The following is a 26,961-nucleotide window of genomic DNA, read 5'->3' as shown; positions in this document are numbered from 1 at the left end:
TGAAGTGTAGCTTAAAAAAAAAAAAAAAAAAAAAGCCTGTAGAGAGGATTCTAGGAAGGTGGTAGAGAGGAAGCACAGGGAATCTGTCTCCTCGGACAACAAGTGCACTGGTGGAATCTGATGTATTTATTTGGGAACTGTGGAGGCTACCGAAGGCTTGCAACTTCCAGAGGAAGATTTGGAGAATAAATTATGGTTAATTTTGGTCAATTTCAGCTACTCATCCCTCACCCCCAGCCACTCAATAAGCATGGTCATCTCAACTGGTGCTGAGAAAGCCATTTGACAGAATTCAAAACCTTTTCATGATAAAAGCACTCAACAAACTAGGAATAGAGGGAAACTACCTCAACATAATAAAAACCATATATAGAAAATCTACAGCAAACATCATACTCAATGGTGAAAAACTGAAAGCTTTTTTTCTAAGATCAGGGAGAAGACAAAGGTTCCCACTTTCACCATATTCAGAGTCCTAGCCAGAGAAACTAGGTAAGAAATAAAGGCATCCAAATTGGAAAGGAAGAAGTAAAATTATCTGTTTGTGGATGCTATAATCTTATACATGGAAAACCCTAAAGATTCCACACTCAAGAAACTTCATTTACTACAGTAATCAAAACAGCATGGTACCAGCAAAGCTGACATGTAGACCAATGGAATAGAAGAGAAGCCAGAAATAAATCCTCACATATATGGTCAAATCATTTTTGAGAAGAGGACCACACCATTTAATGGGGAAAGGACAGTCTTTTCAACAAGTGGTTCTAGGAAATCAGGAGACCCATATGCAAAAGAATGAAGTTAGAGTCTTACCTGACATCATACAAAAGTTAACTCAAAACAGATGAAAAATCCTAAGTGTAAGACCTAAAACAATAACACTGTTCAAAGTAAACAGGGCAAAAGCTTCATGATACATATTTGGCAAAGATTTCTTGGCTATGACACCAAAGGCATAGACAACAAAAGAAAACGTTGACAAATGGACTTCAGGAAAATTTAAAAATTTTGTGCATCAAACGACATTATCAGTTAAAAAAGCAACCTTCGGAATGGGAGAAGATACTAGCATAGCATACATCTTTGGCTCAAATAAACTTTTTTATAAGACTTTTCTCCAGGCTGGTCGTTGTTTTAAGGACATTATTAAAATCTGTCTCCTCACACCTCCCAGACTCTAAGCCCATGAAGACAGAAACTTTGATTAATTTTTGTTCATCTTTATAGTCCTAACGTCACACTTTGCCTGGCATTTAAACGGCGCTCAGAAAAAAACCAGAAGGGGTAAGGGAACAACTCCAGGGAAGGAATACAAAAGCAGAGAGGCTGGGGGCGGAGCCAGCGTAATACGTCACCACGTCGCTCCAGAGGCCCGCCCCGAAGGCGGGGTCGTGCCCACCTAGTGGTGGGCGGTCACGTGGGACTCAGCCGAGCGCCCGCTGGGGCATCTGGGCCAAGATGGCGACAGTGAGGGAGTCCCTGCGGCGGAGATTGGTGGGCTTGGCGTCCCTCCGGGCTGTAAGTGCCCCCCCCCGACCTGCCCAGGGGCGGGCTTGCAGGCACCGTGACGGTCGGGGGCGGGGGCTTGGCTCGTGCCGCTACTCTCTTGAGAGGCGAAGCCGGACAGCTGTCTGGCTGGGCAGGACGATCCTGAAGTCTTAGACCCTCTCTGTCCCTCCCAAGTCCCTTGAAGGGCATGGGGGAAACTGAGTCCCAGAGAGGGGGAACGACTTGCTGGGGACGCCCTCCCACGTGTCCCAATTCCCTGTTCAAGGATTGTCCCTGTGATACTGGCATCTTTCTCCCTCTAATTGAGCTTCAGACCACTCCAAGCTTCTCCTTAACTGAAAATCACTAATACTCTTCCAGTTCCGAGTTGGAAAAGCAAAGCCATTCCCCTCCCTTCGCCTTCATTTCCAGCTCTTGTTGCGTTTGGCGACGCTTGGTAAACAATCCCAGCGTCCCCAGCAGGGCTTGGGTCGCGGGTGGACACGCTGTGATTCCCTTGGAATTGTACTTTGTGCCTGTTTGAATCTGATGTTTCCCCTTCTCTCCCATGCTTGGGAAAGTGTCCGAGACCTACTTGTATAAAGGGTTGAATAAATCGTGTTGGTTAAAGCTCAAGCTGTGGTGTCCAATGGTTCTGCCACTTTCTAGGCTGTGTGGCATAGTTGTTTACTCTATCAACCCGTTTTCTCATCTGTCACCTGAATAAACATTACCCTAGGGTTGTTTTGGAGATTAAAGAAAGAAAATGTAGGTAAAGCATTTGACATTGTTCTAGTTCTTAGTAAGTGATCTATCAGTGTATTTTTGCCTTAGAGAGGTTGGGAGTTATAACTGTGTACTGGGGAAAAATTATATTATCTTGGCAGTAGACCCCTCAGAAAATCACTTTAATGTCTATTAGGCCAGCCACCTCCACCAATTGCTCATGTGTAAAATAAAGATAGTGATTCCAACTTGAAAAGTTAAGAAAATTAAATGAGATGGTGGATATCAATATGCCTCGAAAAAAAATTCCTGGTGTCATGAGATGGTGGTGATGGGCCCTCTATGGGGTTACTAGCATCGACTTGGTAACAGAACCAGACAGTTCAAGTCCACTTCCTAGCTGTGTGATTTTGGGTAATCTTTCTGAGGCTCTTTCTTCCTCTATGTAGTTGAGATAATGACAGTCCCTGCCAGGTAGGGACTAGGTGAGTTCCTCATGCCTGAAGTTAGCACTGGTCTTGAGTCAGTGTTAGCTGTTGATAGAGGTACACAAGCTCCGATGCCTGTGGCCCAGGACTTGTGTGGTTAGAGGGGGATCATCTCTGAGCAGAACTTTGCAGAGGGAAGGAACTGGGCAACCAAGAGAAGAGGAGGCTGGAGGGACCAAAGGGTGGCAAAGAGGCACCGTGGCCTAGGGGTTAAGAGCACGCGCTCTACATCCACATGCCAGACTCAGATATTGAATCAGTGATTAGGTAACTGTGACCTTGGAAAAGTTACTTAATCTCTTTGGGTTTCAGATTTCTCATAGTACAATGGGGATTGTAATAGTTCCTACCTAATAAGGTTCTCGAGAGGATGATATGGGTTAAAAGTAGAAGGCTCTTGTAAGTATCTGGCAAATATTAAATGCCTAATACATATGAATTGTTATTATAAGAAGAGTTTTGGGAAAGGAAGTGGAATTGAATTTATTGTGTTCTAATAAAAGGAACTTAGAAGCATGTTTTACATTGTTTCAGCCACATTCAACAGTTATTTATTGAGCCCCTATTATGTCCTAGGGCCTTGGAAATATAGCAATGAATAAAACAAAGTTCCTGCCTCATGGAGCTTACATTCCAGTGGGTCATTTTAAGGTAATGTACCAGCAGAGGCTGAATGAATGAATATCCCTGTTGGAGAGAGATGCAACTTGCAGGAGCCTTCCAACTTAGCCTGTTAACTTCATGCAATTTGATGGCTCATCACCTTAGTCTCTAGGAAGCTTTGCTGGATAAAACCAAGGCCAGTTCAAGTGAGTTGGTCAAGGTCCAGCTGATTCATAATGGGGAATATGTCCTTCCTTAAAAGCGTCAGGGGATCTTTAGTAGATTACACAGTGCACCTCTCACCTCACCACATTGCATCTGTTTATTCAGATAATCAGTTAAAACAAAATTAATTTGAAGTGTTGTAGTATTAAGACTAGAAGAAAGAGGGAAACAAAGCCTCGTATTACTTGGTGGTGAGAAAGGTAAGATTTGGGGAAGACTTTATATGGAGGAGACTCAAGGCCTTTTTTTAAATGTCTTCAGCTGCTGAAGGTGTCATCTCTCCTCAGACCTACTCTCCTTGTCATTACCCAGCCTGTGATTGTAATAGAACACAGCCCCCCAACCCCACAAAGTTCCAGACTAACTACTCCTCCCCACTTCTGGTAGTTGCCCTCCTCTGGGACAGCTGTGCCCTCCATGCATTTATTTGTTGTTTCAGTAACTTTTTAATGAGTGCCTGCTTTGTGCCAAGCACAGTGCCAAACACGAGAGATGAAGTAGTAGTTCAGACAAAGTCCCTCATAGAGTTTCTATTCTCCTGGAGGAAACGTTGAGTGGGCATTAGTTGCAGTATTCTGAAGGAAGTAACTGTAGTCCTGAAATAGGAAATTGTGAGGGTGAGGAGATTGGCAGCCTCATTTACAAAGGGTGGTCAGAAGAGGCCTGTCTATGACCGACAGATGAGAGGGAGCCAGGTGTGGGAAGAGCCAGATGAAGAGCATTCTGGGCAGAGGGAACAGTAAGCACTGAGGCCCTGCTGTGGGAAAAGGCCAGTGGGATGGAGTGTAGTGGCCCCGTGGGAGGAGATGTAGAACAGTAGGAACAGTAACGAGTTCACCAAGACCTGCAGGAGCCAAATGGTAAGAACTTTATAGACCATGGTGAGTAGGGGAAGGGGCTGACTCGGGTTTCTGGCTGAAGCAACAGGATGCATATGATGCTTTTTACTGAGAAAGGATAAAGTCAGGCTGGAGAAATTAAACAGGTCTGTTTTGGGATTTGTAAGTTTGAGAGGTACAAATAGGTTTGTGTAAGAAACCTAAATGCTCAATTGTCAGGCAGTTGGAAAAGGGTCTGGACTTCAGGGGTGATATTAGTGAAGATGGATCCATTCTTTCAGATTTGCCTCCCTGGGGAATTGTGACAATCTCTTCTTACTACTTTTTGTTTCCTCTTTTAAACCACAGGTCAGCACCTTATCTATGGGTACTTTCCCAAAGCAGGTGAAAATTGTGGAGGTTGGTCCCCGAGACGGGCTACAAAATGAAAAGGTAATGTTGGAAATCAACCAAAAAAGTGTTTTTGAGCCTTGAGAGTTCCATGTGGTAGGTGCAGCCAGGATGGACAGAGCTAGGCAAGACAGGATCACTCTGCCCCACTTAGGGTGGGGTCCGGGAAACCAGGTGGGCCCCTGTCACAGGTAAACAATGTAAGGTGATGGTACAACAGGTGTGGTGTCCTCTGGTCCATGTCAAGGCCCAGGGGGACGGGGTGAATGGTGAGTGCTGAGGGAGTGAAGAGTGAAGGTGGGGGCATGCCTGTAGATCCAGGAATCCCATGTGAGGGGATTAATCCTAAGGAAGTCATGAAGGCCCCATGCAAAGATTTATTAGCTTTGGGGATGTTCCCACAACCCTGTTGGTAATGGTAGAAAATTGGAATAGTGCTGTTTGAATAGAACTTTCTGCGAAGATGGAAATATTCTAGACGTGAGCTGTCCCATGTGGTAGGTACCAAACACGAATGGCTACTGAGCGCTTGACATATGACTAGTGTGGCTGAGGACGTTTTATTTTTATGTCATTTTAATCAACGTATTTATATAACCACATATGGCTAGTGTCTAACATACTGGGCTGCACAGATCTAGAAAGTTACAAATCTGGGAGGTTTTAAAGGTAACGGTTTTCTTTTGTTTTTGGCATGTGTTTCAGAAATAGTCATGTATTAATTATTTTTTAATTAATAAAAGCTTTTTTATTTTTAAAGCATGATCAGCCTCATATTAATAGTGAGCATTTGCTGGAAACAATAACCTGTAAGCTCCATGAAAGCAGATCGTGTCTGTTCTGCTCATCGCTGTAGCCCTAGCACCTAGCGCAAACCCTGGACCACGGAGGGCTCTCAGAAATTATTTGTGGAATGGATTACATTAAAGCAGTGCACGAGAAGTCGTGGGCAGGGTGGGGAAGGGTCTGAAGTTCTTAGGACTTTTTTCCTGATCCTGGAGGTATAGGGGGCCCTGGGAGGCTTTTGAGCAGTAGAGTGAGACCATGAAAACTGTGTTTTAGGAGGATTCCTGTGGGAGGCATTGGTGGAGTGAGACCATGCCATAATATACATGGGATAATGACATTAGATTTGGAAAGAGGAATCCATCGAATCTGCTTAACAACTAGACTTGGTGGGGAGGGAGAGAAAGAAACACTAGGCTGAACGTATGAGGATGAGAGCCTATCCCAGCTGAGAGATGGAAAAGGGGAAGGTGTGATATTTTGGGGGCCCCATCTCATAAGACTCAGAGGGTTAGTCACTTCTGCCCTTTTGAGGCCTTGGTACATTGCTCTTAATTTGTTGATGATGGGGTCATAAGTGAACAAACAATTTAGTTAAGAAAAGCCTGTATGGGGGCCGGCCCGGTGGCTCAGGTGGTTAGAGCTCCATGCTCCTAACTCCAAAGGCTGCTGGTTCGATTCCCACATGGGCCAGTGGGCTCTCAACCACAAGGTTGCCAGTTCAATTCCTCGAGTCCCACAAGGGATGGTGGGCTCTGCCCCCTGCAACTAAGATTGAACACAGCACTTGGAGCTGAGCTGCCTCCCGGATGGCTCAGTTGTTGGTTGGAGTGGGGGCTCTCAACCACAAGGTTGCCAGTTCGATTCCTCGACTCCCGCAAGGGATGGTGGGCAGCGCCCCCTGCAACTAAGGTTGAACATGGCACCTTGAGCTGAGCTGCCGCTGAGCTCCTGAATGCCTCAGTTGTTGGAGTGCATCTTCTCAACCACAAGGTTGCCGGTTCGACTCCGGCAAGGGATGGTGGGCTGCGCCCCCTGCAACTAGCAACAAGGTTGCCGGTTCGACTCCCGCAAGGGATGGTGGGCTGCGCCCCCTGCAACTAGCAATGGTAACTGGACCTGGAGCTGAGCTGCACCCTCCACAACTAAGAATGAAAGGACAACAACTTGACTTGGAAAAAAGTCCTGGAAGTACACACTGTTCCCCAATAAAGTCCTGTTCCCCTTCCCCAATAAAAAAAAAAAAAAAGAAAGAAAAGAAAAAGAAAAGCCTGTATGGCAGAAAGATATTGTTTCCATGTAAATATTAACTCCTTTTCAGATGAGAAGCTGCCTCCACTGTAAAACGCTATCTGTAAAACTTGAAGATGCCTTGTACCCCGTCTATTGGCAAGGATTACATGTGAATTCATCTTAATGTTAGGAAGTTGAGATAGTGAAGTGCTTGCTGTAGCAAAAGTGTTGAACCGATAGGCGCTGCTTTCTGAGGCCATTTCCTTCTCAACTTTGCTGACCTGTCTTTTCTGGTGTTTGTCCCTCCATTGCAGAACATTGTACCTACTGCAGTGAAAATCAAGCTGATAGACATGCTTTCTGAAGCAGGACTCCCCGTTATAGAAGCTACCAGCTTTGTGTCTCCCAAGTGGGTTCCTCAGGTGAGCCCCAGCCCTCAGTGAGAGGCGTTTCTCGGCTGAGTGGGATGGAAAGGTTTGCATTTGCCCTGGAAGTAGAAGTGAGGAACACAAGTGTCCAGGTCTCTGGCTTTGAGTGGTCTCAGGTGATTCAGAGCAATGTGGTGCTGCAAAAGCAGTCCCCAGGGAGGTGGGAGGCTTGGATTCAGTCTTGGCTCGGTCCCCAACTTGCTTGGGGACCTTGCTAAGGCCATCCCCTCTCCAGGTTGCAGATGACCTCTTCTGGCTCTAGAAGTCTAGAATCTCCAGGCCTGGACTGTGGTTTCTGCATTTGTAGAAGGGAAAGACCAATGACACCTGCTTCACAGAGACAGTCAGGTTGGGGAGAAAGATCCTGTTCCAACTGAATGCTAGATAACACAGAGAGAGCTGAGCCCAGTGCCTGGCTTGGAGTGTATCCTCCGTAAACGGCTGGTAGTAGTGTTGCTGCTGTTACTGCTTATGTAAAGCTGCCAGTATTAGCCACACAGAGAAATCGGGGCTATTGCCCACACCAAGGGGCCTTCTGGTCCATCAGCAGTCAAACAGGTAGTAAAAGCACTGGAGAGACTCAAATCTGCAGAAGGACTCATTCTCCACAGGTTTTGGAGAATAGAGATCTTGTGATAAACAGATTTTCTCGGCCTGAGCTCTCTGCCTACCCTCCATGATGCAATATCTCCTTTGCTTTGCAGATGTCTGACAACGCCGACGTCATGAAGGGCATCCAGAAGTTTCCTGGCATCAACTACCCAGTCCTGACCCCAAATTTCAAAGGCTTCCAGGCAGCCGTAAGCTATTAGCTTGTTGACGCGGGCCTCTGAGATGAGATTGATGGCACTCGTCCTTGCCTTGTCCCTGGGCCTCAGTGCCTGTCCTGGGATGTCTATCTGAAGGGCTGTCACCAGTGGTGATGAGCATGTCAGACAGACCCGGGGCAGTCCTGACCCTGCCACTGCCAGCCTTCTGACCTTGACAGCACTCAGGTTCTGCCTGTAAAACAGGGCTAACGTGAGGATTTCAGAAGATAGAATGCGCAGAAATTGCTTAGCAAGAGCCTGGTAGAAGATAAGGGCCTAATAAATGGTAGCTTTTGTTGTTCTTACCATTTCCTGTTTACAGAAAGGTAAGGCAAGCTCCCCACAAGAGCTTCAACAGTAGTTGCTAGTATTTGCCAACTTTCTTAGCATTGTAGATGAGAAGGTCATTGGAGATACTGATTCTAAACTCAGGCGAAAAGCTTCTTTTAAGAGTGACTGGCTTCCAGGGTTGTGATGGCAGTGGCAGTGTTAGTCCTTGGGGGAAAGCCATGTTGGCTTTTTTGGTGAGATATAAGTCACTGTCTTAATTTCCTAGGGCTGCCATAACAAAAGACCAAAAACTAGGTGGCTAAAATCAACAGACATATATTCTTTCCCTGTTATGGAGGCCAGAAGTCTGAAATCCCAGTGTCAACTGGGTTGGTTCTTTCTGAGGGCGAATTCGTTCCATGCCTCTCTCCTAGTTTCTGGTGACGACCAGCAATCGTTCACATTCCTTGGCTTATAGGTGCATCACTCCAATCTCTGCCACCATCTTCTTCCCCCGCCTTCCCCCTGTGTCTCTCTGTCTTCCATGGCCGCTGTGTTAGAAGGACACCAGTCATATTAGAGTAGGAACCAATACGGCCTCATCTTAATGAATTGTATCTACCATGACCCTGTTTCCAAATAAAATCATATTTTGAGGTACTGGGGGTTAGGACTTCAACATATCTTTTTTTTGGGGGGTGGGGGGCAGGGAGGACACACAATTTAACCCATAACATTCATATATTATAAAATTCACTGTAAGACAAAGGTTTTTACCACTGTAGTGTTCCTTAAAGAGAAAAATGCTGAAAGAAATTCCCCTGGCTGTTGGCAGGTTGCTGCTGGAGCCAAGGAAGTGGCCGTGTTTGGAGCTGCTTCTGAGCTCTTCACCAAGAAGAACACCAACTGCTCCATTGACGAAAGTTTGCAGCGGTGTGACCAAGTCCTGCAGGCAGCTCGGACCACCGGTATCCCTGTGCGGGGGTGAGTCACACGCCGTCGGTGCTGCCTAACTGTCCTCAGGACCATCCTGGACCAGGACCAGCCTCTGACTGAAGTGACACTCCCCACAAACTCCTTATCTTGGGGGCAGGCAGCCCAAGCTCCACACCTAGACATCTTTCCCCAAGTAAATGTGGTCAGAGGAAATCCTAGCAAGTGCTTTCTCCAGACATGATTTCTGGGTCGCTTCACCAGAGGAATGTAGCAGGACCGGACAGTAAACAGGGTTTGCAAAGGTCAGTTTACTCCTGCTCTTCCACCAACTCTTCACACTTTCCTGAAGAATCTTCTAGGCCTCTAAACCTCCAAGATCACATCTTTAATAGCAGTAGTGCCAGGCATTGTCCGTGCATTCTCTAACTGTAACTTCACAATCGCCCAGCAAGGACAGGGCTAGCCCCACTTACAGGTGACAAAACCGAGGCTCAGGAAGGACAGAGAGTCTGCTATCAGGTCACACAGCTGTCCAAGTTGCAGCCAGAGTGCTCCTTCCAAAATGCATGACTGATCCCATCACTCCCTTGTTAAAAGCCTTACAGTGACTCCCAATTCCAGACTTTTCCATATGATTTATAAGGTCTTGCATGATTCAGCCCCTGCATTCTGTGCAGCTTCATTGTTCACGGCTCCCTTCCAGCGCTGCTTCCTCTCACAACGCATTCCAGTCCAACTGGAACTTCTTTCAGTTTGTCACATGCTCCTACTCTCTCCTCCTTTGGGCCTTTGCATGCATTTTCCATAGACTCAGGACTCTCTTCCTCCTACGTCCTACTTGTCAGGGCTAACTCCTGCTCATCCTTCCGGTCCCCTTGTGGATGCCAGTTTCTCCAAGAAGCTTTCTCGGTCCCTAAGCTGGAGTTAGTGCCCTCCCTCTGGGCACTCATAGTCCCTTGGACATCCCCTAACATAGCACTTAGCTGCTTGTTGAATTTCCCATGCCTCCCTCGCCCCCTCCACCATGCTCTCCATGAAGGCAGAGCCTACATCTCTCTCAGTCCCTGGTGTGCCCCTCTCCCAGCTCAGGGCCCAGCACACAGTAGGTGCTCAGGAACCGATGGGCAGGTGGATGGATGGGGAAGCAGGGGCTTGTCAGGTTTACCAGACTCCCAGGCCCGTGCTCTTTCTTCAGTATCTCTCTTCCCTTTTCCTTGCTCAGCAGTGATTGGAAAATAAGGGGGAGAATTAAAATGGGCACATACACTGAGATCTTTGAGTCTGAAGTTATTTACCAGCAAACATTTGTTATGGCTCTTAGTATGCAGAATAGTTTGCTAGACTCTAAAAGGTTTTAGTGGAGCTTCAACCCCAATGGGGTGGTTGGGAATAGAAGCCAGCTACATCCAGGATCCGAACTCCTTACTGTAGCTCGCAGGACCCTGTGATCGGGCCTGCGCCCTCCTCTCCAACCTCATCTCGTACCTCTTTGCCCCTTGTCCCCCAGGCCTCAGCTGTTGTGTCCCTTGTTCCGTGTCTCGAACACACCTACTCTTCCATCTCAGGGCCTCTACACTGGCTCTTCTCTCGGCCCGGAATGCTCTTCCCTTCTCTCTCCTCCAGCATCATGTCTTCACAGAGGTCCTCCTGAGCCACACCAGCTGCTGTTGGCCTCTTTTAGCTTCTGTCACATTCTGTCTTCTTTCCTTCATAGCACATCACTTTCTGAGATTATCTCATTCACTTACTTGATTGTCTTGTTACCAGCTATCTCCCTAACTTGAAACAAGCTCCGTGAGGGGAGGGACCTTGTCAGTCTTGCTCACTGCGCTACCCTAGTGCCTGGCCCAGAGTGGGCAACTCAGTAAATATCAGTTGAATAAATGAGTGAATGAATCGTCTGGCAACTCACTGGAGCAGCTGATCCCTTGGCCCTCAGGCCAGCCGCTCTTGTTCCTGCCTTTGGGTTCATGGGTCGCTGGTCCCCTCCTGTGAGTATGGGCCCCGGCTACGCTGGCCCACGTTCTGCTTTACCCCACTCCGTACAGCTCAGGTGCCTGCTCGCATCTCCCTCTGCAGCTCCTTCTCTCTGGCTGCTCTCTGACCGCCTCTCCTGAGACGTGTGCCATTTCTACTTCCTCAACTCCAGGCCTGGTAGACCCTGCCTTCCCTGCCACGGCTCTCCCCTGACCCCTCCCGGGACTAAGCGGCACTACCTTCTTTCTGGCCCCCCCATCACTGAATTCGCTTTTCACTCAGGCACTTGGCCTCCTTCCTGGCTTCAGGTTTTGATTACAGGCTAACCAGGAATGTGTGAAACAGCCACCCTGCCTCAGGCCTGCTGGCCAGAGAGCACAGGGACATTGACTCCTCCCCTGTCTTCCCACAGGTACGTCTCCTGTGTGCTTGGATGCCCCTATGAAGGCAAGATCCCCCCGGCCAAAGTAGCTGAGGTGTGTGTGTCAGGGTGGGGGTTTCGTGAGGGTTGCCTAGCTGGCCTGCCCCGCGTGCACGTTCCTCTTGCCACTCTTTCCTGGTGGGCCACTGATTTCATTCGTCACCCAGCTCCTTCATTAAGCTCCCCCGTGAGCACAGCCCTGCACTTGCTTCTAGAGGCCCACCCCTTAGCCCAGCATGGAGGGTAGGTCTCTGAAGCCCCTGGCGTCCACCCAGAGCAAAAACCTCCAGCTGCGTTTCTGGTCTGGTCAGTAGACAGGTGATGATTGAGGTGATAGTCGTCTGCGGAGAGGCTCCTCGTCCAAAGGTTCCGTGGTGCCTGGCAGCGGTCAGAGGGGCCACTTGACATGCTCTGAGCAGCAACCACGTCAGCTCCAAGAAGAACACATGCAGGAATTGAGTTGAGCAACGCAAGAGCTTTAGGTCATTTAGTCCTCAAAACCACCCTGCAAATTCGGTATTATTATTGTTCCATTTTACAGTTGAGGAAACTGAGACTGACTTGCCACGCAGGTTGCAAGTGGTGTGACCAGCTCTCAACCTCCATCTTGTTAACCTCCCAAGCCTGCTCGCTCTTCCCTCAACACCATGTAGCATCCAAACTAACAGTCACAACTGCCAATTGAGAGTGGCAGCTGGGCTCCAGGTCTCAGGCCCCTGTTGCCACCAGTCCTCATCACAGCCCTACAGTGAGGAGGGAGGGCTCATCACTGTATTTCAGAAGCAGAAGTTGAAGCTCAGAAAAGCTACGTCCCTTGCCGAGGTCCCACAGCTAGTGAGCAGCAGAACTGGGACTTTAATCCAGCATCGTGTCCCTCCAATGCCACTCTTTCTGCTGCACGCTCTGCCCCACAGGCAGCCGCAACTCCTGTCGCCCCTCCTCATTTCCTTATCCTGCAGACCGTGGCTGAGTGTCATCTAGGTCCCTGGCCTGCCACATCCTCCTCCCGCCTTCTCAGCAGCACGATACGGGGCAGCGTCTCCTCAGGCGGGGCATACGCTGCTCTGGTTTTGCAGTGATTTTAGGAGTATTTAGATGGGCTTCTAAAAATTTAAATAGTTATGTACTTCTATTAAAAATATATAACTAGCACCTCAGATGTATGGTTCCACAGATCTTCTTACCAAGGATAAATACAAGAAAGGGATCAATTTTACTGATTCCAGTACCTGGGTCTGACAGTGTGTGAAGGTGGTAAGTGAAGGACTGACGTTCGAGACATGGGGTGGGAGGAAAGCACAGGGGCTGGAGCTCCAGGGCCTGCCCGGTGGCAGCTCCCGTACGTACCCCTGATGAGTAGAATGAGGATTATCATTCCCACTCGAAGGTGTAAGGAACCTATGACCTGCTAGGAATGTAGTGCTCAGACATAGGTGTTCTGCGCAGGCTAAGGGCTCCTGCTTCGGAGTGCTTGGGCCCTTGGCGTGGGGAGTCCGGTGTCCTCCAAGTACCTGCTTGTCTTCCCAGGTCGCCAAGAAGATGTACTCGATGGGCTGCTACGAGATCTCCCTGGGGGACACCATCGGCGTGGGCACCCCTGGGATCATGAAGGATATGCTGTCTGCTGTCATGCGCGAGGTGCCAGTGGCTGCCCTGGCTGTCCACTGCCATGACACCTACGGCCAGGCCCTGGCCAACACCTTGGTGGCCCTGCAGGTAATCCAGGCGTGTCCTAGGAGAAAAGCTCGTGTGCTTCCTCCCAAAGGGTATTGGTGCCAGGGCAGTTGTGTCTCATCTGTGCTTTCAGTGAGGCTTTCCTGTGTGCCGGGCCCTGGGCTGGCCATGGGCGACACAGACATGTGACCCTGCCCCGAAAGCGAGGGGGTTAGGGAACCATTCTAACACATTATGACAGATGCACGAAGGGTGGAAGCATGGGGCTGGGGAATGCCCCCATCCCAGCTGGGAGGTTAGAGAGGATGCGCCAGACGAGGCCTGAGCAAGGCTTGGGGGATGTGAAGAAGTTCAGCAGATGAACCAGGGGCAGAGGGCTGGCTGGGCAGCGCTGCGGTGTCAGACTAAGGGGCTCAGAGCCCTCAGGTACCCTCACCCTGCGATAGCATGCCAGGTCGCGCCTCTGTGTGGGGGGAGCAGGCAAGGAGCCAGGCTGTAGGGAGACAGGCAGAGGTCACCCAGAAATTGGGGGAGACCTCAGACTGGGTTTCCCTTGAGCTTTCTTGTGGGCTGGCCATGAATAAGGAGTCCAGGGCCTGGCTGCCCATTAGAAGGACGTTCTGAGTGTCTGACCACAGGCTCCCTTGCTGTAGCATTAATCTGAATCTAACCTGTTGTCTTTAGGTTAGCTGGAGCAATCCTGGGCCATCTTTCTTTCCTTCTTTTTTTTCTCTCTCAAGTTATCCCTTAGAGGCTCATGTCTTGAAGCCAGGTGATTCTATTCCTTTTTGGGTCTGTTTTCTCAGAGTTGTGGTTGTCAACAGTAAGGTCTGTTTGAGGTTTAAGGAGAGATGGAAAGTGCAACGGGTCATCCAGGAGAGTGGGAAACAGACTGACCTAGGGAAAGGGCCTCGGCCCCCTGGGGTTAGAGGTCAAGACTTGAAGTGAGAGCAGCCTTGTGGGGGAGAGGTGTAGGAATGAACCACAGTATACAGCAGGGGTCTGAAATCCCAGCAGTGGGAGGGGGTTACTTTAGGTCGGTGATCAGGAAGGGCCCCCTGAGGAGGTGGCTTTTACGCTGAGACCTTGAGTGAGATGGAATCTTGACATCATTAAAGGAACCAAGGAAAGGTATTCCTGGCAGAGGAAACTGCGTATGCCAAAAAGACTCACTATTTCAAGAGCTAAAAAGAGAAACACTGGCTCTTCCAGTGGGATTTTCACTTTAACAGAATCATAAGCCAAAGGAATGAATAACTCTGGAATTTCAGGCAGCAGACAACTGGGCACCTCACAGGGACCAGCTCTGTAGGCTCTGGTCCCCACAGTGACAGCCATGTTTCACTGTCCTTATGTTTCCAGATGGGAGTGAGTGTTGTGGACTCTTCTGTGGCAGGACTTGGCGGCTGTCCCTATGCCCAGGGGGCATCGGGAAACTTGGCCACAGAGGACCTGGTCTACATGCTGGCCGGCTTGGGCATCCACACGGTAAGCCTGCCTGCCTCCGATGGCAACCTCCCTGCACTGGCCAGAGTTCTGCCTGAAGCAGAGGACAGAAGCTGGTGGCTTTGTTCAGGGATTGTGTGGGGGGGGGGGGAAGGGGGGGGGAGGGTTAAGAGGGGAAAGGTACCAGGGGATTAGTGTATGTTTTTGAGATAGCAGAGTATGGTTGATGGAGGCCACTAGAAGGCCAGGCTCTCAGTGTGAGTTTAATAGTTCAGTTTGGGGAGGCACAGGGGTCTAAGGAAAGCTCCTGGAAAAGGGTCAGGTCCCTCTGGACCTTTGTTTTGTTCTGTGTCAAGTGAGGGCTGTAGAATCAGATCCCCAGGGCTCTGTCAGAGTCAGTAAGGGCCTTCAGTGTGAGTTGGAAGCAGTGTAGCATCTGTGCTTTGGGATCAGACGGAACTGGGTTTAACACACCTGACAAATTACTTCACCTCTCTGGGTCTAAGAAATGGGAATAACAATAGCACCTATCTTGTAGGACCGCTATGAGGCTTAAGTAAGAAAATGTAGACGGCTTAGCTGAGAGCTGAGCACATAGTACATCAGTAAATAGGAGCTATTGTTATGAACAGAGGTATTTGCTCTCCGCCTCAGTCTGTATTACTTCAGTATGCAGTGTTTGACCACTGTGGCCAGGCCCTGTGCGAGGCCTGGAGATGGAGCACTGAACAAAACTGACGAGATCCCTGTTCTGGTGGTAGCACTAGAGCATTCCACAGACTGAGGCAGCTTATCCAAGGGGAATCAGAGAGGGGATCCCAGATGCCAGGAGGACACAACCTCACATGCAGCTGGCTGCTTTCCCATCGTCAGAGGAACAAGACCCCATTTGCCTTCCCCTTTACTTTTTCATTATCACTGTTGTCTGTCCAGTCTGATGTTTCCCTGGGTGTTGAGGGCATGTCATGACTTACTGCATCCCTCAACTTGTTTCTCAAAGGGTGTGAACCTCGAGAAGCTCCTGGAAGCTGGAACCTTTATCTGTCAAGCCCTTAACAGAAAAACCAGCTCCAAAGTGGCTCAGGCTACCTGTAAACTGTGAGCCCCATGCCCACCTGAAGCTCTGGGGACTGTGGGAATGGGCATGCATGGATGATTCACGGATGGACACATGGAAATGGGCATGAAATTAAGAGGGCAGGTACCTCACCACCAGCTCTGCACGTAGGTCTCTTCTGCAAAAAGCAGGCAAGGGACAGGAGCTGTTTGGCCTTAGCCCCCCTGCCAGACCTGAGTATGAGTGAGGCTTTGGGATTCTGGAGGCCTTCCTTCACCATGGACCCAAAGTCCAGGAGTTGAATCTCTGAGGGCACTTGGGAACTTGTAGTTGGCTTGGGTTGATCTTGTAGTCTCATCTCGGTGAAATCTGTCAGCTGGTTACTCTACACAGCTCCACTCTGCCATGGACGTGGGGCCATTGCTCTCTGGCCTTGTAGGGCAAAAGGGCATGGAGGGGTTTTTCCCCATGCTGGCAGAGGGTATTTGCTGAATGGAGACAGGTTGAGCTTCTGTGGTGGCCACCTGCCCACTCCAGCACCTCTGGAAAACCTCCACTCTGAACATGATTTATGAAAAATAGCTATGTAATTAATTAAAGGCTTTATTCTGTACAGGTATGTGTACATATGAGAGTCGGGGAATTAAACATTTACTTGCACTCTGAGAGGAAATTGCAGACTATTAACCTCTGGATTTTCTCCGTTTCCCCACCTGGGCCTCAAATTCATAGTGAATGAAATGGGTGGCTTTGGGCTTACTCAGGGCTGGCCAGAGAAACTGGAGAGGCTGTTTCTGAGGCTCTTACTCTGTGACCAGGGCTGCCCTCCAAACTCTCCCGTGGGCAGCAGCGGCCATTTGCTCCTCAGGGCCAGGCCAGGGGCGGGTCTGGGTGCCCTTTAGCTCTGGATCTCAGGCTCTGTTGTCTGTCACTCGTCCTTGCTGGACTCCAGCAGGCCTAGGGCATTTCAGCCTTTGGGAAACACTTGTACATTTATTTTTGCTCAGGTTCCATCAGTCAGTGTCACGCGGGGTGTCATGCAGGGTCTCAGCTCCCTCTCCCCGCATAAGGACGCAGGATATGGTGAGGCCAAAAAGCAACACCCACAGAGCCATAGATAGGGGAGTCATACCACTATATTCTCGCTCGTGGCCGGGTGAGACACACGAAGTAGAACCCACACAATCCGCAATTTGCTGTCCACTTTTCTGCCTGCCAAGCAACCAACCCCCTAGCGTAGCCACGGCAGTTATATTAGTGGCTAATTGGCTAACTGGTTATAGCTGATGACCAGCTAGTTACAGCTGATGGCCATCTGCTACCCGAGCCAGCACCTTTCTACGAGAGGCCAAGAGCCTAGAAACTGCTCTCTGGGACTCTGTCCCCACGCTCAGTATGTCATGCCTTTATGTACCGCACTCTCTAGCCCTACCTTTGTTTTAAACAGAAACATAACACCATTTTCTAACCCCCTATGGTAGGCAGTGTAAACCATCCCCAGCAGATGGGGCAACGGTTTGTGCGAAGGCTGAGCACAGTCGGCCCTGTAATTCCCACTTTAGCTTCAGAGATCCCTCCAGTTCTCTGGTGGGTTTCCAAACTGGACTTCCCAGAACCCGCAGCCTCTGGGTGACTCCCACCATTCCCTTCAATCAGCGCCGCCCATTATTGCCTTCCTTCCATGCAGTCGTGTATTTCATCCCAGGCTCACTCTGAAGAAAGGGTTTGGCAGATACAAAAAGGGTGGAAAAACCTGTGAGTGACCGTGGAGCCAGGCTTATCGGCCCCGCTCCGAGTCTGTGGTTCCTGCCTTGGGATAGTTTCCTGGCTCCCTTGACAAGCCCCATCTCCCGGCTGGGACCCTCCGCCTGCCCGGGGAGGCAGCGCCTGCTTTCAGGAGTCGGAACGAGCGCTCGCGCCTGGCGCGGGGACCCGTGCATGGACCAAGGGAGCGGACCTCCGCCTCCCGGCTCCTAGGTCCCAGGTCCAGTTGCGCCTTCGCCCAGCGACCGCCTCGGCACTGGACTGTGCTGCCAGCGGCTGACCTGTTCCGGGGCGCGCCGCGCAGGCGCTTTGAACTCGCAGCGCCGTTTGTCCTCTCGGCGCCCCGTAGTGTGGTCTCCCGAGTGACACGTTACCAGGGGGCGTGGAGGGGGCGGAACCAGGTGGACCGTCGGCTCTTAAAGGGACCGGGGCTCGGGGCGCGGGAGGCGGCGCCACTGGAGGTAACGCGGGACGTGCGGTCCCGAGCAGGTTCTGGAGGAGAATGTGGGGCCAGGCGGGCGGGCTCGCGAGGGGCCGGGTGGTCCGCGGGAAGCGCGGGAGAGTTTTGGGGGCCGGGCGGCATTCTGGGCAGAGTCCAGCCTGGGCTGGCTCGCTCTCGCTGCTGTGGCTGGGACAGCCGGGTTCATTCATTCCCGGCCTGGGGATTCCTTGCGTGGCCCCCTCCAAGCCATGGCCGAAATCCCTGCCCGAGACCCAGCACCCCCTCCCCTCCATTATGCAGACTGGGAAAACTGTGGAGGCGACAGCTGACCTAGGTCACCCCGCCGATCCCGGACGAGGCCGCTTCACCAATCTCGCTGCCTCCCAGGGCACCCTCCTAGCCACTTTCTGGGGATGCGCACAGTGCGTGGACTTCGGGGGGGGGGGGGGGCGGCTTCCGCGTCCGGAGCAGAGTCTAGCGGGAAGCAGTTGGGGAACGGGAGAACTGTTTGGGCGACGGACTGACCTGCGAGACTGCAGATCTGGATTCCAGCCCAACCAGCACTAGCTGTGCGACCGCAGGCAAACTACTTCACCTCTCTGATCTTAGTATTCTTATCTGTAAAGTGCCAGTGATAATATATACCTCATCAGGATGTTGGGAAAATTCGGGAAAATAATGGAAAAGTGCCCGGTACAGAGCCTGGCACTCAGCCAAGTTGGTTGGATCTGGATGAGCCTCGGAGAGGGTTGAGACAGCCAGGAGGAAGGCGGCTGTGGGCCACGCAGCCCGGAATGAAAGGTCTCAGTGTCTGGGGCCACCTCCCCCCTCTGCCCGCAGTTTGTTCAGGGCTGGGTGCACACCTGGCAGTGGAGTCGGCCACGTCTACACCGCCCAGCTCAGTGGGGCCTAGAGTTGGGCGGGATCCTTAGCTCCAAATGAGGAGTGATCCTGCTGGCCCTGGCATGGGCAGAGGCTGAGCCAGCCTGGCTGACCTGGGGTGGGGCCCACTCCAGGATTGCAGGGCTGCAGCCCCAGAGCTGGGCTCAGCCTGCCTGGCAAAGGACCCCACCCTAAGGCCATCTGGTGTATTTCCTGCTTCCTCCCTGCTGACCCTTGAAGGAGAGGGAATCAGGGAGAGAGAGAGGGCTGCGCACAGCAGGAGGTATTAATCACTGGCCTCAGGAGCCAGTTTACATCTAGTGATGGCAGAGGGACTGGAAGGCCTGAGTCTGAGCAGACAGAACCCCTTCTTGGGATCTTGAAATCCCTGTGCTGCTGCCTTGTTTGCTTCTGCCCAGAACTGTCCAGTTCCCAGACACCTTGGGGCAGGCAGTGTGGAGCCTTAGGCTCCATCTTCCCAACCGCAGTCAGTTGAGACTAGAAAATATGGCACCTGTGTGGCAGTCTCCCAACCTGTACCAAGTAACAGGCCTTTCAAATCACCTCATTTAACCCTTACACTACCACGTGGCATTTGCACAATTAATAAGCTCCAAAAGAGGATAAGCACATGGTCTCTAAGGCCAGAAAATGATGGTATCCAGAGTTGGACCAGGGCTGACCTCAGAGCCACCCTATTAAGTAGGACACACTACTGCCTTTTCCGAGGCCGGACTCCAATTGCGTGGAGGCCATGAGTGGGCAGCCTCAGCCACCTCTGAGACTGTGTGTCCTGGGCCAGGTGCGATGGCAGAGAAGGTGCTGGTAACAGGTGGAGCTGGTTACATCGGCAGTCACACAGTGCTGGAGCTGCTGGAGGCTGGCTATTTGCCTGTGGTCATCGACAACTTTCATAATGCCATTCGTGGTGAGTGTGGGGGTGGGGGGCTGGGGCTTCCGGTGGGGAAAGAAGTAAAACCCTGGGTTCCACCTTTGTCTTTGAGGGGTGTGTCTGTCCTGTGGGAAGCCAGGACCCCATCTCCTCTGATTTTGATGGCCTCCATGTGCCCAACCAGGACGGGGCTCCATGCCTGAGAGTCTGCGACGGGTTCAGGAGCTGACAGGCCGCTCTTTGGAGTTTGAAGAGATGGACATCTTGAACCAGGCAGCCCTGGAGCATCTCTTCAAGAAGGTGGGGCTTGGCAGGCAGGTGGGCACTGCCGAGGGCCAGAGTCTGTACAGCAACCTCTGACCCCAGCTTTGTCCCTGCAGCACAGCTTTACGGCTGTCATCCACTTTGCGGGGCTCAAGGCCGTGGGTGAGTCAGTGCAGAAGCCTCTGGATTATTACAGAGTTAACCTGACAGGAACCATCCAGCTTCTGGAGGTAAGATGTCAGCAAGGACACAGACAGTGGAAAGCCCCTAGCCAGGCAGGCAGTGTCCAACACAGTGAGCAGTCAGGCAGGGCCCAAGCTGTAGCACCTTGGACACGTTTCTCGGCCTCTCAGCCTCAGTCTCCCCATCTGTAAATGGGTGTGCCCATACCTCAGCCTCAACCACCTGTGGAGTAAGGGGTTGGGAATAATGTGAGGCCGAGGCCACTGACACTTCCCCTCCATGGCCAGATCATGAAGGCCAACGGAGTAAAGAACCTGGTATTCAGCAGCTCTGCTACTGTGTACGGGAACCCCCAGTACCTGCCCCTGGATGAGGCCCACCCCACAGGTGGCTGTACCAACCCGTACGGCAAGTCCAAGTTCTTCATCGAGGAAATGATCCGGGACCTGTGCCAGGCAGACAAGGTGAGGAGTCCCCTTGACCCAGCCCTGGCTCAGCCCCGTGTCTGAGGATCCCAGGCAAGCCCCACCAAGGAGGAAACTAGAACTCAGGAAATGCCAGAGACTGCCCAAGGTCATAGCACTGGGGGAGGGCTGGATCCCCTGTGCCTTTCTAGGAACAGAGAACAGGCACAGGGGTTTTGTGGGAGGGAAAGGGCTCTGGATTGAGCTGGGACACGTAGCCTGCGCCCTCGCCCCCAGTCATCTAACCTGTGTCCCACAGGCCTGGAATGCAGTGCTGCTGCGATATTTCAACCCCACGGGTGCCCATGCCTCTGGCTGCATCGGTGAGGATCCCCAGGGCACCCCTAACAACCTCATGCCCTATGTCTCCCAGGTAAGGGAGAAGGGGAAAGATGGGGGTTTGGGGAAGCCCAAAGGTTGAGGGGTAAAGCTGGTGCCGAGGACCTGGAAAGAGCTGACCCGAGTTCTACCCCAGGTGGCGATTGGGCGCCGGGATGCACTGAATGTCTTTGGCAACGACTATGACACAGAGGATGGCACAGGTGAGCCTAGGACCGGGAGTGGGACGTAAGAGGTAGGACAGACTACACTGAGCCCTCCCACCCCACTCCTCTGCAGGCGTCCGGGATTATATCCATGTCGTGGATCTGGCCAAGGGCCACATCGCAGCCTTGAGGAAACTGAAGGAGCAGTGTGGCTGCCGGGTAGGGAGACAAAGGAGCAGCAAGGGAGGGTGGAGTCGTGGACAAATGGGGCTCAGAGGGGTGGTTAGGGCATCTCCCTCCATAGTCCCTGTTCTCTCCTGGGCAGATCTACAACCTGGGCACGGGCACGGGCTATTCAGTGCTGCAGATGGTCCGGGCCATGGAGAAGGCCTCTGGGAGGAAGGTAGGCCATCCACCCTGCCCTGCTCTCTCAGCAGCAGACCTGGCCCCTCCCACTGGCCTACCTGACGGGTGCTGCCTTAGCGCCAGGTGCTGCGAGCTCCTGCCCAGCACGTTTCTTGAGGGCCTTTTTAGCAGCTGGCTGGGCGAGGCCAGGGCCAGCTCAGTAAGCTACGACTGCCCCCTCCTGCAGATCCCGTACAAGGTGGTGGCACGCCGGGAAGGTGATGTGGCTGCCTGTTATGCCAACCCCAGCCTGGCCCTCCAGGAGCTGGGCTGGACAGCAGCCTTAGGGCTGGACAGGATGTGTGAGTGCTAACCGGACCCCTGGGAGAAGCTAGGAGGGGGCTGATTTGGTCTGGTACGCCTACCCTGGCCTACCCGAGGTGGTGGGGACCCGGTATTCCAATGTGGACCTTGACCACACACCTCGCCCCGTTGCAGGTGAAGATCTGTGGCGCTGGCAGAAGCAGAATCCTTCAGGCTTTGGCACACAGGCCTGAGACCCTCTCTGACCACGGACCAGAAAAGGAAAAGAGTAACAACTGCCTGCTCTCCAGCATCTGGCAGGAACCCAGGGGCCTCAGAACCTGCCCTACCTCAAACCCCAGCTGGCCCACTCAGCCCACCAGGCATGAGGCCAAGGGTTCCACTGACCAGGAATCAGGGGTCTCTAACTCTTCTCTTCCACGGGGTCCAGGAACCCATCAGGATGGGGGAGGCAGGGTCCTAAGACAAAACACCCTCCTCCCAGGCACTCACTAATTTATACTGCTACGAAGGCCCTCTCCAAAGTATTTAAAATAAAAAGTTTTCTTACACTGGAGCAGATTCTCACACACGGTCCCACTACCTCTGGGATACAATCAGCCAGGCCTGAGAGTTGAAGCAATTTCTTTAATTTTATCGGAATCCAGGACACAACAAGAAAAACACCCAAATCCACATGGAGACAGAAGACGAGACACAACTCCTCCCCCACCTCCCCCTGGCCCTAGAGTGGGGACAATGTGGGGGTGAGACAGCTGGGGGAGACCTTGAGCCTCAGTCCAGCCCTGCAGGCTCCAGGCCTGTGGGAAAGGAAGGTAATGGGGAGGCAGGGCCCAGCCCCCAAGTCAGAAAGGGCTGAGGGAAGGCCCCCTCCAAGGACTCCGCCCCCTCACCAACACTTCTGCCCGGGGCAGGTAGCCCACAGCAGCAAGGGGGCCGGGGGTCATGGACACATTCATGATTGAGAAGCAGCTGGAGTGGAGGCAGGAGAGACACACGATTATCTGGGCAGAATCAGTTGGGGGTAGGGTGTAAGTGGGCCCTGGGAGGGCCCCTTGGGCCAAACCCTGAGGTCACAGGAGGGGGCCCAAAGCGGGGCTAGTGAGTGAGGTCCTGAGTGAGTGGGTCAGCGGCTGGGCCCCTTCTCCCGCTGCCTACAGCCCCTCCAATACTGCTGCCGGGGGGGCCACCTCCAGGGAAATGGGAGAAGAAAGCAGCCCACCCCCTGCTGCAGACATCCGGGTGGCTGAAGCCAAGAAGGAAGGCCTGGCTAGGCCTTGGCCCACCTGCCCCAGCGGCCTGTGAGAAGAGGATGGGTCAGGGAGGGTGGGGGCAGGGGCTCGACCGGCTCAGATCCAAGATGGTGCCATGTGTGCTGGGTCCCCTATGAGCTGGGGGACTGCGCTGGGGGCCAGCAACTGGTTAGACAGGAGGCAGCAGCTTCTCAAGAAACTCCTTCACAGCTGCCATCTCCTGGGAGGAGGGAGGGATTGTGAGAGGCGCCTGGCTGGAGGGAGGAGAGAGAGGGGAAGGGGCAGGAAGTGGACCCTCACCACTGACCTGAGGACAGGAGCTATGCATGACACCTGGGTAAGTCTTGAACTGGACCCTCGCGGGTGTGACAACAGACCGGAGCTTCTCTGCCGTAAGCGCCCCAAACCGTACAGGAACCATGGGGTCCAGCTCCCCATGGCACTGAAGGATGGCCAGGTCCTTGGCACTGCCATTGGCTGCCTGTGGGCCAGACAGGACTCAGCGGGCACAATCCCTAAGCCATCAGGAGACTCAGAGCAAGACAGGGACTGTGGAGAGCTCACCTGGGGAAATGCCCGGTGCAGAGGCAGCCAGCAGCTCAATGCCACAATGCCAGCCAGAGGGTGGGGGCAGGTGAGGGCCGTGTAGAGGGACAGGGCCCCACCCTGGAGGGAAGAGAGGATGAGAAGTCATGAGGGCACAGCTCACCTACCCACCACCCACCGCCCTCTCTCTCCCCTCACCTGTGAAAAGCCTCCCAGGACGATACGATTGGCAGGGATCCCATTCTTCATCTCGTGCTCAATCAAGGCCTTTACTGGGGGGAGGGGGTATGACTGGGTGGGGGGAAAGCTACTAGAGGGGCCCAGGGAAGGGGGCCAGATAGAGGTACTGCCCAACACTTGCCTGGCAGGGGGGAGGGGCTGGAGGGAGGATGAAGGGGGGCTGGGGCCTTACTGTTCTCTGCTGCCTTCTTGATGCCAGCCTCGTCCTCTGGGGCATCTGGACTCAGCCCCATGAGGTCAAACCTGGGAAAACAGAGGCACTGGTAGCTCCTGGAAGACCCTGGCCAGCCCCCTAGAGCTCTCTCATCTCCCATTTTCCCCCCTCCCCAAACTCACCAGGAGGGCATCACCATCTTCATGTTGAGTGTCACAGGGATCCGAGGCCTGGGGAAGGAGAGCAAGAAAGGCTATCATGCTCCAGAGGGATGAGGCAGCCATAGCAGTAAGTCCAGGAGCAGGCAGAGCAGCCCTGGGGGCCCCTCCCAGCAGGCAGGGCCTGTGTTTAAGGTGTTGCCAGGCAACGTGCCACTTGGGGCTGGAAGCTGTGATTGGGGTATCGGCAGTAGCGATGGAAAAGCAGAGCCCAGCACTCAGTGTTGAAGGGGTTCCGGCTTAGTAGGTGAGTACTTGGGGAATGGGAACAGGTACTTGGGGTTCTTGGAGGTCTCAGGTCTAGGAGGCCTTGGGCTGGGGCTGGACCCTATTCCTGAGGGCTCCCCAGGAGTGAAGGCTGAAAATGGCACTTCTGACTGCCCTGGGCCCAGGCCCCAGGATGCAGCTGTCAGGAGAGAACAGACCTGGGACCATAGGACCTCCCCCCAGCCTATTCCGATCCTCAGCCCCTCCCTTGCTAGGGTGACACTCACGCATGGGGACAGATATACTTGACATGGGGAAGCCGGATGGTGGAGAGGGCGTCAGCCCAGCTGTGCCTGTAAGAGGGAAGGGAGAAAAGGCAACTATGTGGAGAGGGAGAAAGGGAGGGCAGCACAGGCCTCTCCAATCCTGCCCACTGGGCCTTTCCCTGGCTCCCCAGGGGATACCCCCTCCCCAGCTCACTCACCCTGTGTCTCCAAGTCCATGTAAAAAAATAACCTGGAAAAGAATCAGAGATGGGGAAGACATAAGTTATCATCTTGCTATCATTCCCCACTGTCCTCCAACTTCTGGCCACCCCTCCCCCAGCCCCAAGGACTTTGGGGTGGGGGGCGTGAGGTAGCAGCCAAACAGGTTATTAACCCCCTGCCTCCAGGCTCCAAGCTGCTCCCTTCTCCTCACTGCCACCTCCATTTTCCCCACGCCCCTCAGCCAGTCCCCCAGCCTGCCTGGGGTCTGCCATGGACAGGAGAGCTCCCTTACCGCGGCCGTTTCCCGCTCAGCTCCAGACACAGTGGCAGCATCGGTGAGCAGGGGCACAGACATGGTGTTACCACACATACACTGCAGGGCTCCAGGCTGGGGCCTGTGCAAATTCGGGGGAGTAGTCAAGAGCAAGCTCGGGCAGGGGAGAGAGCCTCAAACCCAGGGCCGACCCAGGCCATCAGCCGCCCACTGCACCCAGGATTCTGTCCTGAGCACAAAGAAAAGGCAGGCAAGACGTCCTGGCCAGAGCAGGTAGGAAGTTTGCCTCCATTCCAGGGCAGCGAAGCAGAGGTAGCCCCCCTAGAGTCCCCCTGGTTCTGGCCACCACACAGCCCGAGCTTGCTGGAGATGGGCAGAGGCAGGGCCTAGGGCTGTGGGGGAGGGGAACCAGGGCATCCTCAGCTGCATCCCCCCCACCTAACAGTCCTTAGTAGATAGCTGCCTCCTCCTGGCTCTCCAATCATCCCCCTTCTCTAGAGCTTCTGGGTCCCTTCCTCCCCAGCCCTACTGGGAAAGGAAGAGAAAAATGCCAGGGAAAGGAAGGAGAGAAAAATGCCAGGGAAATATGCTTCAAGCCCTTACCCCCCCACATACACATTTTCTCCAACCTCCCTCCCATCCAGCCCCCACCCAGCCTTCACAGCAGTTTCTACCTCAGCCATTCCCAGAGCCCCTGGGGGCTGCTCATTACCACAGATGGTTCACGGACTCCGGTCTACCACCTACCCCCTAACTGGTGCCCCACGCCCCCCCCCCAATGAAGCAACTTGCTGCTGCTTCTGCCCACTGACTCCAGATGGGTTCCCCAGCTTGACCACGCTCTGGGACTCCCAAACACACAAAAGAATGTCAGGCAGTCTGGCTCCTCCCCATCTTTAGCATCCTCCAAACTCCCCAGAAGCTTCCGCTACAGGCCCCTAAGTGCCTACCTTTCCCTGAATCGCCCACCCCTCCCACTCTCCCAACTGGCTTCCACCTTCCCTCTCTGACCCCGAGTGCACCTCTCCACAGTGGGATCCCTCACCTCTGACCCCGGGGTCCACCTTCCCACAAGGAAACGCACCTTTCCCCCTAAGCTGGGATTCCCTTCCTTCCCTACTGGGCAACTTCCATCTCTTATCCCAGGGACCCCCTTCTCAGAGTGGTGCCTCGCCCCCCACGACCTGGGATCTCCCTCCCACCCCAATCCAGGGTCTCCCACTCCCCACAATGGGAACTTCTGTTCTGACCAAGGGTCGCCTTCTCTCTATAGTGACATTTTCTACCCTGACCCAGGACCCGCTCCTGCCCACAAATGGGCGTTCTACTTTGACACTGGGGAATGCCCGCCCCACAGTGGGATCTTTCACTTCCGACACAAAGTCCCTCTAATCACACCCGGACCCCCACTTCTTACCCCTCTCTACCCCCAAAGTCGCCAAGATTAGCCAGCGCCCCTTCGCATCTCACTCCCCACCCCCATCTCCTATAACTGCGGTACCCTCCCCACTCGCCAGGACCCTGGCTGTGGGCCGATCTCCTCCAGTGCCCCCCCTCTGCCTGCGGGCCAGGACCAGGGTACCTCCACTCCCTGGGGGCTTCGAGACCTCTCGGGCGATTCTCCTCTTTCTCCCGCACAGACACTCTCTTCCCCCTCGGCCGCCCCCGCCGGAACTTCCGTTCGAGTCCCGGGAACCCAGCCATAGCGCTGCCGGAAGTAGCCTGGCCAGCGGTACG

The 26,961-nt window shown here is 53.1% G+C and overlaps 3 protein-coding genes across 6 annotated transcripts; 2 read left to right on the top strand and 1 right to left on the bottom strand.

Moving 5' to 3' along the window:
- Positions 1-1,365: 1,365 nt before the first annotated feature.
- HMGCL (3-hydroxy-3-methylglutaryl-CoA lyase) lies at positions 1,366-16,412 on the top strand. 2 transcript variants are annotated; one of them, XM_088790504.1, is made up of 10 exons: positions 1,443-1,521; positions 3,282-3,356; positions 4,721-4,804; positions 7,096-7,203; positions 7,914-8,009; positions 9,124-9,272; positions 11,614-11,677; positions 13,150-13,338; positions 14,659-14,784; positions 15,743-16,412. In XM_088790504.1, the coding sequence occupies exons 1-10, from the start codon at positions 1,462-1,464 to the stop codon at positions 15,842-15,844; spliced, it is 1,053 nt and encodes a 350-aa protein (XP_088646630.1). In that variant the 5' UTR covers positions 1,443-1,461; the 3' UTR covers positions 15,845-16,412. The 2 variants fall into 2 exon arrangements, with proteins under 2 accessions (XP_088646631.1, XP_088646630.1); XM_088790505.1 differs by lacking the exon at positions 3,282-3,356 and having other exon boundaries at positions 1,366-1,521.
- Positions 16,413-17,959: 1,547 nt separating this feature from the next.
- On the top strand, positions 17,960-22,400 carry GALE (UDP-galactose-4-epimerase). 2 transcript variants are annotated; one of them, XM_088790506.1, is made up of 11 exons: positions 17,960-18,024; positions 19,690-19,815; positions 19,964-20,079; positions 20,160-20,273; positions 20,514-20,690; positions 20,950-21,063; positions 21,166-21,232; positions 21,309-21,394; positions 21,501-21,578; positions 21,768-21,882; positions 22,019-22,400. In XM_088790506.1, the coding sequence occupies exons 2-11, from the start codon at positions 19,695-19,697 to the stop codon at positions 22,075-22,077; spliced, it is 1,047 nt and encodes a 348-aa protein (XP_088646632.1). In that variant the 5' UTR covers positions 17,960-18,024; positions 19,690-19,694; the 3' UTR covers positions 22,078-22,400. The 2 variants fall into 2 exon arrangements, with proteins under 2 accessions (XP_088646632.1, XP_088646633.1); XM_088790507.1 differs by lacking the exon at positions 17,960-18,024 and adding an exon at positions 18,525-18,574.
- A 51-nt stretch (positions 22,401-22,451) lies between these two features.
- Positions 22,452-26,961, bottom strand: LYPLA2 (lysophospholipase 2). 2 transcript variants are annotated; one of them, XM_088790508.1, is made up of 10 exons: positions 26,807-26,961; positions 25,243-25,345; positions 24,947-24,978; positions 24,750-24,815; positions 24,220-24,267; positions 24,056-24,126; positions 23,842-23,915; positions 23,662-23,763; positions 23,405-23,578; positions 22,452-23,317 (listed from the first exon to the last, which is right to left on the bottom strand). In XM_088790508.1, the coding sequence occupies exons 1-10, from the start codon at positions 26,926-26,928 to the stop codon at positions 23,267-23,269; spliced, it is 843 nt and encodes a 280-aa protein (XP_088646634.1). In that variant the 5' UTR covers positions 26,929-26,961; the 3' UTR covers positions 22,452-23,266. The 2 variants fall into 2 exon arrangements, with proteins under 2 accessions (XP_088646634.1, XP_088646635.1); XM_088790509.1 differs by lacking the exon at positions 23,842-23,915.

This window comes from Rhinolophus sinicus, chromosome 14 (assembly GCF_057876585.1).
Source record: "Rhinolophus sinicus isolate RSI-liver-muscle chromosome 14, RSI-T2T, whole genome shotgun sequence".
NCBI classification, from domain to species: Eukaryota; Metazoa; Chordata; class Mammalia; order Chiroptera; family Rhinolophidae; genus Rhinolophus; species Rhinolophus sinicus.
Note: the sequence above shows the minus strand (reverse complement) of the source record. Positions and strands in the feature narration are given on the sequence as shown.

Coding starts and splice junctions, on each gene's coding strand:
- GALE (XM_088790506.1), top strand. CDS start 19,695: ATGGCAGAGAAGGTGCTGGTAACAGGTGGAGCTGGTTACATCGGCAGT. Junction 20,080..20,159: donor TGGAGCATCTCTTCAAGAAG/GTGGGGCTTGGC, acceptor TTGTCCCTGCAG/CACAGCTTTACGGCTGTCAT. Junction 21,883..22,018: donor CTTAGGGCTGGACAGGATGT/GTGAGTGCTAAC, acceptor GCCCCGTTGCAG/GTGAAGATCTGTGGCGCTGG.
- HMGCL (XM_088790504.1), top strand. CDS start 1,462: ATGGCGACAGTGAGGGAGTCCCTGCGGCGGAGATTGGTGGGCTTGGCG. Junction 7,204..7,913: donor CTCCCAAGTGGGTTCCTCAG/GTGAGCCCCAGC, acceptor TTTGCTTTGCAG/ATGTCTGACAACGCCGACGT. Junction 14,785..15,742: donor CCGGCTTGGGCATCCACACG/GTAAGCCTGCCT, acceptor TGTTTCTCAAAG/GGTGTGAACCTCGAGAAGCT.
- LYPLA2 (XM_088790508.1), bottom strand. CDS start 26,928: ATGGCTGGGTTCCCGGGACTCGAACGGAAGTTCCGGCGGGGGCGGCCG. Junction 24,127..24,219: donor AAGATGGTGATGCCCTCCTG/GTGAGTTTGGGG, acceptor CTGTTTTCCCAG/GTTTGACCTCATGGGGCTGA. Junction 23,579..23,661: donor TGCACCGGGCATTTCCCCAG/GTGAGCTCTCCA, acceptor TCTGGCCCACAG/GCAGCCAATGGCAGTGCCAA.